The 16,169-nt window shown below is 37.4% G+C and overlaps 1 protein-coding gene across 14 annotated transcripts in view; it reads left to right on the plus strand.

Moving 5' to 3' along the window:
• Nucleotides 1-16,169, plus strand: part of MYCBP2 (MYC binding protein 2) — a 272,533-nt gene that overhangs the window by 226,104 nt on the left and 30,260 nt on the right. For all 14 annotated transcript variants that reach the window (XM_057532563.1, XM_057532564.1, XM_057532570.1 and 11 more), the window contains 11 exons: nt 742-911; nt 1,688-1,932; nt 3,916-4,083; nt 6,100-6,257; nt 7,536-7,735; nt 9,061-9,210; nt 10,508-10,668; nt 11,727-11,883; nt 12,053-12,277; nt 14,679-14,744; nt 15,837-16,076. In XM_057532563.1, the coding sequence (XP_057388546.1) occupies nt 742-911; nt 1,688-1,932; nt 3,916-4,083; nt 6,100-6,257; nt 7,536-7,735; nt 9,061-9,210; nt 10,508-10,668; nt 11,727-11,883; nt 12,053-12,277; nt 14,679-14,744; nt 15,837-16,076 (1,940 nt within the window). The remainder of the gene's footprint in view (nt 1-741; nt 912-1,687; nt 1,933-3,915; nt 4,084-6,099; nt 6,258-7,535; nt 7,736-9,060; nt 9,211-10,507; nt 10,669-11,726; nt 11,884-12,052; nt 12,278-14,678; nt 14,745-15,836; nt 16,077-16,169) is intronic.

The raw sequence follows: 16,169 nt of genomic DNA on the forward strand, positions 1-16,169 counted from the left end.
GGTAAGGCAATCTAGTACTATTTCATTTTAATGTATCACATTCTGAGATATTGTTAACTTTTTAAATATTTTATGTGTTACCCAAAAGATGCTGTTAAGGTGTCTCACACAATAGAAATAAGGACATGTCCATACACGCAGGAAAGGTCGCAACATTAGGTCTCCTTTGATTGTATTGTTTTCCTGTTCAGAATTGCAAATTAAATTAGATTATACTGATTTCTTTGGGCATTTTCCTGTGGAAGAGATTAACTGTTTCATCAGAAGACAGTTTTATGTTTTAGGTAAATGTAACGATTTCTGTAACAATTAATATTCCATAATTCACTTATTATGAATTTGGGCAAATGTTTTTCTCTTCCTACATATTACACTGCAACGTTTTGTAAAACACATGATTTGTAAAATATATTATTCTCACAGAGTGTTTTATACGTAATACCTGTCTTCTCCAATTTTTTTAGCATACTTAAATAAATCTAAAAGTACCCATATCTTAACATTTCTTTTCACCTGCCTGTATAGAGTATCGTCAGTATTTTAGGCATCGTTTAATTGATTACTTTTGGTTACACCTGCAATTTTGCTGATATAATTAACAGCCCAGGTCGGGGTTAGATATTTGCTTCAGTATTTTGCTTACTTTGAGAAGGAAAAGCTGTCATTTATGTACAGGTGGCAAGGAGCAGACTATTAAGGACACTTAAAGTGTTAAATTTTTATTTATGTTCTTACTTCAAGGTTGTGGCCGGTATGCTGGTGGACAAGGTTACAATAGCATTGGGCATTTTTGTGGAGGATGGGCTGGTAACTGTGGTGATGGTGGCATAGGGGGAAGCACGTGGTACCTGGTGTGTGATCGCTGTAGAGAAAAATACCTCCGTGAAAAACAGGCTGCTGCAAGGGAGAAGGTATTTTTATTTTGTTCTGGCTATACTGTTAGTGATAAGGATAAACCTTATAAAAATCTCTTTTTATGATCATATTATCAGACAACTCCACATAATTGATATTAAAGATCAGCCTTCATAACAGGAATAATATATAAATTTAATTTATGTACCAGGTCAGCTGTTTTTAATTACAAAAACAAATTATATCTTGGGATAACACAAAACAACTCTCCTGCAGCATACATACCTTATTGACAGATGTTTACTGCATAATTTTTTATTATTAATTTGTCTGCTATTCTACACATATATATAGCTTTCCCTCTTCACCTTTATCTCTCTTAACTCTCTCTTTTTCTTTTTCCTTTTCTTTTTCTACTCTTCATCTCCTCTCTCTTTTTCTTAATCCCTGATTATGTTGAGGACTCATGGAAAGTCAGGATCATTCACACTAGTGACACACCTAGCTAAAAACATTTGCCAAATATACACACACACGCACGCACACACAGATTATTTACTCTTTTATTTAGATAACTACATTTAGATTTTACTACTTAGGTTTTTTAACTTTCCCAAGGAAAGAGAAAAATATAGTTTGCATTTGATGTAAATTAGTTTTAATAAGTTCAGGAGAAGCATGAAGTGAATGTTGCTTTGGAGAATCACTATTATTATTTGAAAGCAGTTCTACAGTGTTTAATAATTTTTGTTGGAAATTCGAAATATGTTAGCTTAAGAAATTTAAAATTTGAGTATAAGTAGGAAAAGATCCCTACAAATTTTCTTTCCAGGTCAAACAATCCAGGAGGAAGCCAATGCAAGTCAAGACTCCTCGGGCCTTGCCCACTATGGAAGCTCACCAAGTGATTAAAGCAAACGCCCTCTTCCTGCTGTCCCTGAGCAGCGCGGCCGAACCAAGCATTCTGTGTTACCATCCTACAAAGCCATTCCAGTCTCAACTTCCCAGCGTGAAAGAGGGCATTTCTGAGGATCTTCCGGTTAAAATGCCTTGTCTCTACCTGCAGACATTAGCTAGGTAATATAACTCGGCTGTTGTTTTTTTAAATCACTTTGGATTAACAGCTACTGTTTAATATTGTGTCCTGAATTTCCACACTACAGTACAGATTGTATACAGCAAAGTGACCTCCAGGAATTTATTTTCTGAGTTGCCTTAATTCAGAAATATGACTGGTAGAGGTATAAACTTTAGAGTAGTAGGTATTTGAAAAAATATGTAAATACTATGTTGATTTGTATTATTATTAATACACAGTATGTCTTAGTAAGACTTCAGCTATCTTTTACTCTTTGCTAGGCAGACGTCAGTGTGTTAATAGTGGGAAATGCTAAAATGGAAATAAACTGATATTTGCTATCCAAAAATCTTTCATTTTTCAAATTATTAATTCTGTTAGCATTTAAATGTTGGTTAGCTGAGTACCAGCTTTGTGTTACACTAAGATGAATATAATAAAATCCTGACTTCATGTGTTCACACTCCGGTGGAGACAGATATGTAAAGGAAACATTTAAAATGTTACGTGAGGAGTACTTATGATAGAAGTGTGTATAGAATACTGTCGTAGCGTAAAAGGTAGAGAGTACCTGAATCTTCCCAAGGAAATAAGGAAAGGTTTCCCAGAGGATATGACATTTTAGCAGTCTTGAAGGATAACTAGAAATCAATCAAGCAGGAAATGAGAGGAAAGCATTTCCTGACATAAAACACATATGTGAAGACACAAATGAAATAGCATTACACATTGAAGGAATACAGGCTTATTAAAGTATTGGTTACCAGGAGAAATATATGAAGTGTTGTTTCCCAAGACCAGGTAATGCGTGTGGCTCTGTAGCCCATGCTAAGGTTGGATTTTATCCCATAGAGGAAACAGTGGATAAAGAAGAATTTTAAACAAGGAAATGCGTGAACTGGTTTGCAGTTGGGAGATCACTCTGCTGCTAATGTAGAAACCGGATCAAAGGGCATAAGTGAAGATGGAGAGAAGCCTGTTAGCAGTGTACTGTTTTTCCTGTATTGGGCTTTGCTGGTGCAACCCATATGTTCATGCATTGTACACTGATACTCTAAAACAGCCTTTCATAGGCCAAATTCAGATTTTTTTCATCAGCAGACAAATGAAGATTTCTAGAAATTGCCTACTGCCGTGGCTTACCAACCAACAGTTCCATTTTGAGAAGCAGAGTTATGTAGCTTTGTTTGTTTGTTTTTGTACTTATTATTCAATAAAATGAGTGGGAAACAAAAACGAAAATGTGAGACTAAGGACATTTGGGACTGCGGAGGAAATCATCAGGAATGCCAAGTACAGCAAGCCTTCAGCTTCAGTCACCTGTTTGCTGTACTTAGGCTAGTACCTCTCTGTTCCAGTTTGAAAGGATAGAATCAAATGGTAAAACATGTAAAAAATGCTGGCATGCTCTAATTATGGATTTTATATTTTTAGCCCTTTGGGGAATAGATATCCCTCTAACCCATGGAACATTTCATATATCTAATCTTTTTCAAATTTCACTCTTAAAAAAAATGGTCACTGCCTGTGCTTTAGTAGTCCATGCAAGAAATGTCATGAGCCTGAAGCAAGGCAGTGATGATGGGGAACAAGAAGGGGAATAGTGAGAGGGAACCTGGTATCCACAGGCCTAAGTGACTGCTCGTGGTCGAGGGCTGAGCCTGCTGTGACACTGAGATACTTTAGTGTAAGGCACCTGGATAGCTGGTGGGATCACTCACTAAAGCTAGAAGATGGAAACGTTCTAAAAAGGAAAGAAAATACATTCAGTTTTGGATTTGAAATGTTTATGGTACCAGGAATATCTGTGTGTAAAATTATCAGACTTTTATCTCCTTTCGCTTACATCTACAACTATTTTAATACTTTAATCCTCAGTTACAGACTTAATGGGTTGCTTTTACTTTTACGAAGGAGATGAAAAATAGAAAGTTATCTGTATTGCCATCATACTTTAAGTTATTGGGTTTGATTTGATGCAGGCATCATCATGAAAATTTTGTGGGTTATCAAGATGACAACCTATTCCAGGATGAGATGAGATACCTGCGTTCAACATCTGTACCTGCCCCGTACATATCAGTAACTCCTGATGCGAGTCCTAATGTATTTGAAGAGCCAGAGAGCAACATGAAGTCCATGCCACCCAGGTATTTGAGTTATTGTCTTTCTGTTGAATCCAGTGTTTGGTGGAAGAAAGACAGTAAGCTAGAAGAGAATGCTCTAGAAGATCTTTCATACATACCTCCATCTCGGGAAGGAAGTTGTGTCAACTCTGCTAACTGTTAGAGCAGTAAGAAAAAGCATGCATTCATGAAGCAGGTAAGGTCCTTGATAGCAGAGGCAGATCCAGTTGGAGAGAAAAGATCAACTAGTGAAGCAATAAAGGATTCCATTTCCATTGTATATTATATCATTTAATGCTGTAGTAAATCAGACTAGAGGAAGGTCACTTTGAGGCAGTACTTAGAGAAGGTTTCACGGGAGAAGTAGCACTGAAAGTAGATATTGAGCTTCTTGGATTATTACTTGCAGTGCTCCCCCCGGCCCCACCCTACCCCCTTATAGTATCAGAGTAAAGGGCTTCTTGAAAACTGAAGAGAAGCATATAAATATGATGCAGAAGGAAACAAGGTACCACTGAGAGTTTTTAGAGGAGGAATGACATGGTACAAATGCAGAAATAGTCTCACAGTGTCAACTGAGAAGCTGAACATTTCAATCAAAGATTACAGCTGTGTGTGTGGAATTGGATGGTGTTGGCAATGGTTGTTAAAGACAGATGGGTAAAGGAAATATTTTGGAGGAAAAATCAGTGTGACTTGTTGAGTGACTGGATAATGAAAAGGATCAGTTTAGGATAGCATCAAGAGTTCAGGCATGAGTAACTGCGAACATGATGTCATTAGAAAGGAAACCTTTGGGTTTTCTTGTGTTGCTTGAGTTTCTTCTCAAGCTTGATCAATTTTATAAGAACAAGTCATTATTTTTTAGGTTGTACAACAATTTTTTACGTTGATAGATAAACTTCCTCTAAAAGCAGAAAAGATGTCTTGTGCTTTATAGTAACACCATATATACAGTGAATTAAATGAACATATCCCTATATTCTGGTCATTCTGGAGCCAAACAGCAGAAACTGACATCCAGGCACCTTTACTCCAGTTAGTTATGTACAACATTTATCATCTGTTCAAACAAGAATGTGCACACACTTAGGCAGTGAGGAAAGAAAATGGCCAGGGAGTTAGCTAACACTTACTAGAAAGTATATAAGCTTTACTGAGGGACATAGGATTTTAAACCTGGCTTGAACGATGGAAAAGAAACAACTCTAGAACTCAGGGTGAGAGCAAAAATAGCCCAATATGGAATGAGGTGACAGAGAAAAGAATACATGAAAAGAACAGTTTATAAATTTGCCTTAGAAAGTAAAGAAAGGTATTTCTCTTTTTTATAAAATGTCTCAATAAAGGAAATTATATAACCATCTTAATACTTTTTCAAGTGTTTTTGAATGCCGCCATAGTAAATAGAAAATTGTTGGTTTCCTAAAGCCCGCCTGAAAACCAATGAGTTCTCATATGGACGTAAGTATAATATAACTGACACTGGAATTCAGTTTGTCACCTCTCAGTACACTTTGGTGCAGCCATGCTCCAGACAGGGCTTTGGGCGGCACCCCCAAAGAATGAGAAACCTCACAGAACACTCAGCACCAAAGGAAAATTGCGTCCTTTCACTTTCCATTTTACTAGGTCTCTGTAGGTACATATCCATTTTCTTTCTATTCAGTGCTGTTATGAATATATCTGCCTGATTTTCCTGAATATCATGACACATGTCTTCCACCACGGTGCTTTTGATTCTGAAAGGAGCTTAGAACATTTGAAGCCGTTTCTTCTTTTTCATTTGAAATGCAAAGTAGATTTAAGAAAACTAAAAGTTTTAAGATGCAGTTCTGAACTCAGTCAAAATGTGGTTACATCTGGAAAGATCAAATTATGACTTAAAGAGAGAGTGTCAAGTTGGCTTTGAATTTGTATTCTTCCACATGAAGTACAGGTTCCCGTATTTGACTACACTATTAAAAACTAAATAAATATAGTATCACGTCATTCACTTTTTCTCTTGAGTTTTTATCTGTCATCTTGTTCTATCTGCAGTTTGGAAACCAGTCCCATAACTGATACTGATCTTGCCAAGAGAACTGTCTTCCAAAGATCATACTCAGTTGTTGCTTCTGAATATGATAAACAACACTCCATTTTACCTGCACGAGTTAAAGCCATTCCTAGAAGAAGAGTTAACAGTGGAGACACTGGTAAGTATAAAGATAAAAAAGAAGATTGAGTGATCCAAATGGTTTTATTTGTAGATATTTTTTAAAATCTAATTTTTGAAGGCAGAGGAATGGATTAATTTTTTTTTTTAATTTATTTATTTAATTTATTTATTTTTGGCTGCATTGGGTCTTCATTGCTGCATGCGGGCTTTTTCTAGTTGCAGTGAGCGGGGGCTACTCTTTGTTGTGGTGCGTGGGCTTCCCATTGCGGTGGCTTCTCTTGTTGCAGAGCACAGGCTCTAGGCACGTGGGTTCAGTAGTTGTGGCACATGGGCTTAGCTCCACGGCATGTGGGATCTTCCCGGACCAGGGCTCGAACCCGTGTCCCCTGCATTGGCAGGCGGATTCTTAACCACTGCGCCACCAGGAAAGCCCAGGAATGGATTAATTTTAAATTGTGGTAGACATTCCTTTTATGTGACTTAGCCATAAATGTGCCTCTCTAAATTTCACATCTCAGTTGGAAGCGACACCCAGAGATCATCCAGGGTTGTTTAAGAATAAATTGACCTTTAAAGTACATTACTTGTTAGATATCTAAGCCAAATATTGCTACCATTCTCCCTTCCACTAAGCTTCAGTGAACCAGCAGTTCCAATGACTTAACACTTTCACAGTGATCTTCCCACTCGCAATAGAAGCTTGTAACTCCTGTGGCTACTACCACTCAAATAGATAATAAAAACTGGGGATATGGCTAGCTCTTAATCAGTAAAAATGTTAGATAATCTGGACCGATTGGTATCAACAGCCTCAAACTGGGGCTGATTGATTCTGTCTCAAGAATAAAGAAACCCAAGAAAAAAAAAGGATAATACGTTAATGATTTATCAGGCCGACCACTTACTAAATGAAGATCTGACCTAATATTTATAGGTAAATGATTATGTATCTTATTGAAGATCTTCAAGGAAAATATTATTGAGGATAAATCAAATATTAATGATTTCTAGGTTCATTCAACAAGTATTTTTGAGCTCTTATTGAGGTACCATTTGTTATAAAGCAGTCCTGTAGAAAATGATGGGGATAAGATGTAGATTCCATTTAGGGAGAAAATAAATCACTTCATGTTTAGTGTTTTAGAAAGCATGGACTTTAGATTCAGACCTGCAAAAATAAAAACAAAAAAACTGCAAAGACTCTAAAGTGAATAAGCTAGATACTATTCATTAATATCATCTTAAATACATTAATCATATGTATTACCTATAAAAGTTAATAATTTTCTTTTTTTTTTTTTTTTCCTTTAAATAGAAGTCGGTTCTTCCCTCTTGAGACATCCATCTCCTGAGCTTTCCCGGCTAATCTCAGCCCACAGCTCTCTTTCCAAAGGAGAACGAAATTTCCAGTGGCCAGTTTTAGCCTTTGTTATACAACATCATGATCTGGAAGGTCTTGAAATAGCAATGAAACAGGCCTTAAGGAAATCTGCTTGTCGAGTTTTTGCTATGGAGGTAAGAATACATTAATAGGATTATTGATTCATTCATTATACAATTCATGTGATGATTCTATTTAATGATGTCACTTTTCTACCAAACAGAAATTGTGACAAATTAAGAGACTTCAGTGAATAGAAAATATCGTGTTCGCAACAAAATTAAACTCAAGTTTTTGAATATAAATGAATTTAGAGTTTCATACTTAAGCGCTCTAAAAAACTTTATTTCTGCATTGCTTCATTATTTGAATCCTGATAATATCTTTTTAAAAAAGCTTTTTGTAATCGCAGAGTCTTTTCAGTTAGAATAATCCTGCAAAGGGGATGAAAAGTGGGGTCTTGAGTTGTAAATTTAACAGTAATACCTTATCTGAGTCTCTGGAAATGGATTGCTATATATCATAGACTTATATGTAATAAATTTTTTTTCTTTATCATGAGTAGGAGGTAACCTGCCATTTCATCAATGGGAGCAATATGAGTTTATTTAAGTAAATGGTAGCTTGTGTAGAACTTAAGAAACATTCTGTGTTGATCCTGAATGCAAGTTGGAAAAAAAATGTGCATGGGTAAATTAATATGAAGACAAATATTTGAAATAAAAAGTATTTTGGGAAAGTATTTTGGTATTGCATTTCATAGGTATTATTTTCCCTATTATTATTAATTTTTTAATTAGGCCCAAAATTATTGACTGTGTAAGTTCAGTGTACTTTCAGTGAAATGAAGATCAGACTTCCTAGTATCTTTCCTTAAAAGACTTAGTCCAGGGCTTCCCTGGTGGCGCAGTGGTTGGGAGTCTGCCTGCCAATGCAGGGGACATGGGTTCGAGCCCTGGTCTGGGAAGATCCCACATGCCGCGGAGCAACTAGGCCCGTGAGCCACAACTACTGAGCCTGCGTGTCTGGAGCCTGTGCTCCGCAACCAGAGAGGCCGCGATAGGGAGAGGCCCGCGCAGCGCGATGAAGAGTGGCCCCCGCTCACCGCAACTGGAGAAAGCCCTCGCACAGAAACGAAGACCCAACACAGCCATAAATAAATAAATAAATAAAATTTTTTAAAAAAATCATTAATTCTATCGTGAGGACTCCACACTCATGATCCCATCTATACCTGATTATCCTCCCAAAGGCACCACTTCCAAATACTATCACATTGGGAGTTAGGGCTTCAACATTTGGGGGGAAGATACAAACACTCAGTCCATAATAGATGCTTATTAAAAAAAAAAAAGACTTAGTCCAGGAAGGTTCTTTGTTTCCAAATAAGAAAAGTCCTGCTATGTTCACTCGTATATTTTCTTTTTATCTTGGACTTATTTAACCATCATTTATCCAGGCTTTCAACTGGCTTCTGTGTAATGTCATCCAAACAACTTCTCTCCATGATATTCTGTGGCATTTTGTGGCATCACTGACTCCTGCTCCAGTGGAACCAGAAGAAGAAGAGGATGAGGAAAATAAAACAAACAAAGAAAATGCAGAACAAGTAAGTGAGGTTCTTGGTTTTTTAATTGTCCATATTTTTATAGAAAAGTAGAACTACTTTCAGATAATACAATAATTTTCATGAGGTCATTCACAGATTATATAACTTAAAGGCAGGAATAAAATTTCAATGCTATGAGCAACACATTAACTATGCTGAGTGAAAGTTTTCTGTCTCCAAAAACGCTGTCAGTCAATTCTGATTTCTCACTAGCCATCACTGTCTCGAAGCAATCAACTGCAAGATAAACACTATCACAGTGCAGTATAAGACAGATAAACAGGGCAACATTATTACAGAGAAGATCAGTCTACTTTACAACATTACTCTAAGGTACAGAGTGTGAAAATGATACTGTGTAGGGACATGAAATTCAAAAATCTTTGGCTAGAAGGGACTTGTATTTTATAGGAGGCAGCCTGTATAATGGAAAAGCATTGAACTTGGACCCTGGAAGCCTGGATTCCAGCCCCATTTCCACCTCTGTAGCTGTGACTTGTGGGCCACATTTCTATTTCTAGAATAAAAAAAGTAGAGGACTAAATCCTCCATTTAAAAGACTGTCAGAATAGGCAGAAAAAAACAAAAGCTAGATACTGTTTATAAGCATCACATCTAAAACACAAGGATAGAGGAAGATTAAAAGTAGAAAAAGATATACTGGGTAAATACCAACCAAAATTAGGTTGCTACGGCTAGTTTAACATCAGAAAAAAACAGACTTCAAGACAGAATTATCAGTAGGGGTAAAGAGGCTTTCTACAAAATGATAAGAGTAGTTCTGTGTAGTTAATGTATGTTTGTAGTTAATAATATAGCCTTTAAAGAAGTAAAAATCAACAGAGCTGCAAGGAAAAACAGAAAAAAATATCCACAATTACAGTGTGAGATTATCACACATTCATGAGAGCTCTCTATTCCTGTGTAACAAACCACCCCAAAACCCAGTGGATGAAAACACTTGCTTATTGGCTTACAGCTCTGTGGATCAGCAATTTGGGTGAGGCTCAGCTGAAGGGAATGGGCTCATTTCTGCTAGTAGATTAGTGAGCACACTGGAATTGATACTCATATGCAGCATTTATTTGTTTGCTGATTTTATTTATAGGTGACCGTATCACTTTTTCCTTTAAAATAATACAGACATAATTAGTTAATCTTAATGGATGTCTTGGGTATGGTTTGATTTTGTTTACATTTCTGTTACATGAGTATCCTTAAAGTATACATTCTTTTGTGTGGGGAAAATTCCTTCCAGCAGACAAATGGATCAACTTGCTTTCAATTTCTGCCTTAGGAGAAAGATACAAGAGTATGTGAACATCCACTCTCAGATATAGTGATTGCAGGGGAAGCTGCTCATCCTTTACCACATACATTTCACCGCTTACTTCAAACCATCTCTGATCTTATGATGTCTCTCCCCAGTGGCAGTTCGTTACAGCAAATGGCCCTGAGGTAATCTCATATCTAAGTATTGTCGGTACCCTGGAAAAGGGATTTTGTGGAGTTGTCAAAGCACAAAATGCTTGAAAGACCTCTTTAAATAGCAAGATAGAAAGAATATCTGCATTATGTGAATGGTGCCTCCCTCATGACTGTCATAATTTAGAATTGTCCTTCTTCTTAGTTCACGCCTGTTGGCCCCTCTGTAAAATGTGGATAATATACTACTTAGTCCTCTAAATTATCATAGTCTGTAGCAGTCTTCCTCACTTTCCCCTCTCTTCTACCCGAAATCACGTGTCTCAGTGCTACTCAACAGTGGAGTCTTAAATGTCACAAAAAGGGAGAGGGAATGAAATCTCAAAAACAGAAATCAAAATAGGATTTTGAATTGAAAAGAATATCAAGAGAAATAGAGCCTAGTCATATGCAGCCAATCCTAAAACTACCTTGAAGAGCATCGCCTCCTTTAAGTCCAAACCTGCTGAGATTCAGCATTACTTTTACATTGTGGACCTTGTCATTAGAGCCATGTACTAGATTACACATATAAATAAATCCTCCACTGATTTTTGTAAGAAATAGGTTGAAGGAGTGATTTTGGCCACCCACATCCCTAACGATAAGACCAGCAGACAGGAGATTTTGTTTCCTCCTCACAAGATTTTTGAAGTACAAAGTGTGTTATACTCTGATGGATTAGTACGGAACTGTAAGACTAATACATTTAAGAGGCTCTTATAGTTGGGGTAACACTTGTCTACAAAACGATTTATTACCTTTTTTGCTTCTGTAGCCTTGACCTTCATGTATCCAGTTTGAAAACGGGTGAACTTTCCTTAGAATTTATATTGTTCGAAAGAAATGACCTTTATTTCTCAAAAAAAAAAAAAAAAAAAAGAATAAAAGCCAGTAGAAATAATTTTGTTTCTTGAATTTTTAAAATTTGTATTTTTTGTACCTAGAGCATTAAGATTTCTTGAAATATTAGCTGTAGAGTGCTTTTTTCCAGGAATTCCTTAGAGGTTCCCGAAAAAGAATTTTTTAATGTATTACTTATGCCTTTTTAGATGCTGGAGTCTGAAATTCAAGCAATCTGATCACCAGTTCCTCCATCAGAGCAACGTCTTTCATCACATTAACAATATTTTGTCAAAATCAGATGATGGAGACAGTGAAGAGAGTTTCAGCATCAGCATACAGTCTGGCTTTGAAGCTATGAGTCAGGTCAGTCATTTAGCACTGTTACTACTCAACAATGTATTGAAGGAGAAACCGAAAATTACTTCTAAATAATTTGATTCTTACTGCTATTTCTTATCTCTTGTCTGTTCGTTTTATTATCATGGGAGATGTCCATTTGAGTGTTATAATTATGTATATTTGTTTCTGGTAGGAATTATGCATTGTAATGTGCTTAAAGGACTTAACCAGCATTGTTGACATAAAAACTTCTAGCCGACCTGCCATGATTGGCAGTTTGACAGATGGTTCCACAGAAACCTTCTGGGAATCAGGAGATGAGGATAAAAACAAAACTAAGAATGTCACCATCAACTGTGTGAAAGGAATCAATGCCCGCTATGTATCTGTTCATGTGGACAATTCCCGAGATCTTGGGGTAAGAAAGGAAACTTAATTTGTGGTTCGTTAGTTCTTTTCAGACCTTTATTTATCATGCAGTCTCATTTCTGAGTTTTAGCAAAAAGATTTTCATCTGGAATTCACCAACCAAACTATATTGTTATAGTTCTAAAATAAATCTTAAGTCTAAAAACAGGTTGATATGACTGGGAGCACTGTGGAATACCAATTCTAAGTCAAGGTCTGATTACGAATATACCATGGCTATAGCTAAGCAATATAAATATCTATTCCATGATTTTTTTACCTCCATGCCCCTGTTCAAGCTATTTCCTTGGCCTGGAAGTCCTCTCCTTAAACTCTGCTTTTCATATCCTTCCCAAATCTAAGACCCGATAGACAAATCCTCTCCCAGTACCTCATCTATAAAAATTACTCTTTCTCTCCTCTGGGTTCTTTTTTATATTACTCTGATGGCACTTAATACACTTTGACTGATAGTGTAATTAGCTTTCAGTTGTTAATCCTCACCCCCGGCCATCATGAGGGAATTGGGGGAAGTTCCTGGACTAACCTAAGTCATCATACTTAATATTCTCCCTAGCTCTAGCCTGTCTACATGTTTCCACTGAATTGAGCACTCTTCTACAAAAAGCACTGAACAGGAAAAAGCATCCTATTTACTTGAGTGTTCAGAGCCGAGAAAAAAGTAGCACCAGCTACCAAACTCCCACGCTTTTACCCCATTCCTGGGGAAGAATACTTCTTGGGATTTTTTTCCCTCTGAATGGAAGTGGCTTGCTAGCAGATATAGTATTAATAAGTCCCCTTGGGCCATTGCCAAGCTGCTCTGGTCCTATTTGTGTGTTTCCTTTCCCAGGGACAGCCAAAGTGATGGGCTTGGGTCTCCTGTGTGGGGAACGCCAACCACAGAAGTTCAGTGTGCAGTCAGAGCACTCCTTGCCGTCCACAGTCACCCCAGCTTCTGTCCATCAGCTCAGATTGAATAAGGAATAAAGGCTTAGCTAGTATATCACTAGCTTACCTCCTCTTGAGACCCAGCAGTTCAGTTGGTACAACTACTTTATCTTACTTGAAAGTCAAGCATAACAAATCAAAACATTTTTCTGTCAGGAACTCACTGCTCAGTACCGTGTTATCCTTGATTCATGTTGTAAGCTAGGACACACTTTCCCTCAAAACAATGGTTGCACTCAATTTGACATTTTTGTCTTTTATGAGAGATAATCATGATAATATTCATTTTTAAAAGCCCCAGTATGTATGCTGGCATCAGGTTTTCTTTTAGGAAACCTCCTCTAATTTCTATGCATCATTAAGACTTACATACCTCTGTGTACCCCCAGCCTGCCTACCGCACTGCCGTAAACACAGCACTTGTTGATTTGAATTGCATCAGCCTATAGCACTTAAAGTATGCAGCTCTCCAAGGAATTAGTATGTCAGTCTCTTTCTTGATGTGCTTGGCATAAAACTTACTCAGACTTAAGGTCTCTGGCTCTAGTACCATTGTGACTCTTTTCAGTACTTAAAGGTATTGAATTTCTTTTTTTTTTTTTTTTTAAAGGATTTTCTTATTTATTTATTTATTTATTTATTTATTTTTGGCTGTGTTGGGTCTTCGGTTCGTGCGAGGGCTTTCTCCAGTTGCGGCAAGCGGGGGCCACTCTTCATCGCGGTGCGCGGGCCTTTCTCTATCGCGGCCCCTCCCGTCGCGGGGCACAGGCTCCAGACGCGCAGGCTCAGCAATTGTGGCTCACGGGCCCAGCTGCTCCGTGGCATGTGGGATCTTCCCAGACCAGGGCTCGAACCCGTGTCCCCTGCATTAGCAGGCAGATTCTCAACCACTGCGCCACCAGGGAAGCCCTTGAATTTCTTTTGATATTTTACTTTATGTGTTAATGTTCCTTCCCTAGTTTGACAAGGATCTCGAGGGGATAGAACCTATCCCTCTCATATATCCTTCTCCAAGTCCCTAAGGCCGTCTGGGTCCATCATGATGCTCACAAGTATTTGTTGCCTAAGCTACCTGTCTTCCTCCGTTTTACAGCCGGAAACAATGAGAATAATGTGATAAAAATGGGACATGAGTAGCAAGGCAAGTTGCTGAAAGCCTTCATGATAAAGATAGAATTTAAATGATTAGACTTTGGATGAAAAGAGGGAATGCCAACCTCCTCTCTCAGAGCCCATAGAGAAGGGCTGAAATGTGAGATTCAAGATGGAGTTTGTGAGAAAAAGAAAAGACTGGAGTTGTAGGAACTGTCGTTGGTTGGACAGATGGAATGAAGTCAGTTAGGAAGGACCATAAAAGACAGGCAGAAGAGTTGATGTTATATTGATAGGCTGTATGAAATCACTGTCAGTTCTGGAGCCAGGAACATGGCATAGTAACTATTTTGAATTGTTTATTTCAGAATAAAGTTACCTCAATGACCTTCTTAACTGGCAAAGCAGTAGAAGATTTGTGCAGAATAAAGCAGGTAATTAAAACTTTGTCATTAAATGTTTTACTGCCCAGGGAGAAATTTCTTCTTCTCATTCTCCACTGTTGAGTTCTAATTTTGGCATACCACCCAAGTATTATAGGAAATCGTCTATTTACAAAACACTAAATTGGCAAATGGTCCATGTATAGGAATAGTTACAACCATCTCTGTTCTAAACATCTTACCCATTATTTCCCTAAATTTCTCTAGTGATGAGCAAGTATACTGTGCCTATAGCCCTCCACCCTGACTCCTGCTCCTCTGCAGAGATTCAGGGTGCCTTAAAATTCATCATAGATCTGATTCACAACTGTCACCTTAATTCACCCACACTTCAGGTTGAAATGTAGGTTGTTGTCCTGTAGCTTGAAAATCTTTCAGTTATAACACTGCGACTATATCCAGGTTGAAAGTCAATTTACAAACCAACTCTAGAAACAAGTTAAGTTCTATTTGGGCATGTGACCGAGATTCTGTATAAACTCACTTACTTGTGAGTGAATAGTGTCAAAAACCATTTTACAGTACACTGAAATATAATCCTTGAAAAAAAGTTGTATTCTCAATGAAATATACTGAAATAAGTAATGACCAATGTGAATTTACATATTATATAATTTTTCTTCAAAAGTAAAATATATTAAGTAACTGCACAGCAAAAATCCTTCCTTTAAATGTGCTTTCATGTGAAGATGCACAAAACAGGACTTCATTGCTGATCATGTGAGTATTTCTACTTACAGTCAGTGTAGGTACAGTCATGTAAATTGTTTGCAGTGGTTTCACTTATGTAACTTGTGCTCAGAAGCCATATAGTAAGCAGACCTGCATTTGAATTCTCAACTCCATCGTTTACTAGACATCTGCCATCTGTGTTAACCTCACTTTCTTCATCTGTAGCTACTATAGTATTGTATTATCCTCACAAGGTTTAAATAAGATAATCAGTGTGAAATAATCTAATAAACTTTCCTATGGGTACAATTATTTGTTATTTGAGCTTGCTGTTGTTAATGCAAAGTCTAGGACAGTGATAAAATAGTAGTACACCTGTATCAGGTTTCTATCCCTTTTCTCCTCTCCTAGGTTGATCTGGATTCCAGGCACATTGGTTGGGTAACAAGTGAACTTCCAGGAGGGGATAATCACATCATCAAAATTGAATTAAAGGGCCCAGAAAATACACTGAGAGTTCGACAAGTTAAGGTTCTGGGCTGGAAGGATGGCGAAAGCACAAAAATTGCTGGCCAGATTTCAGCCAGTGTGGCCCAGCAAAGGAACTGTGAAGCTGAGACTCTAAGAGTGTTCAGACTTATTACATCACAGGTGAGTGTCCTTACTACACATTTTCTAACACAGGATAAATTGAAATAATATACTACTTCAACAGTAATATCAAGAGGTTAACAAAATATTTTG

Source organism: Balaenoptera acutorostrata, chromosome 18 (assembly GCF_949987535.1).
Source record: "Balaenoptera acutorostrata chromosome 18, mBalAcu1.1, whole genome shotgun sequence".
NCBI classification, from domain to species: Eukaryota; Metazoa; Chordata; class Mammalia; order Artiodactyla; family Balaenopteridae; genus Balaenoptera; species Balaenoptera acutorostrata.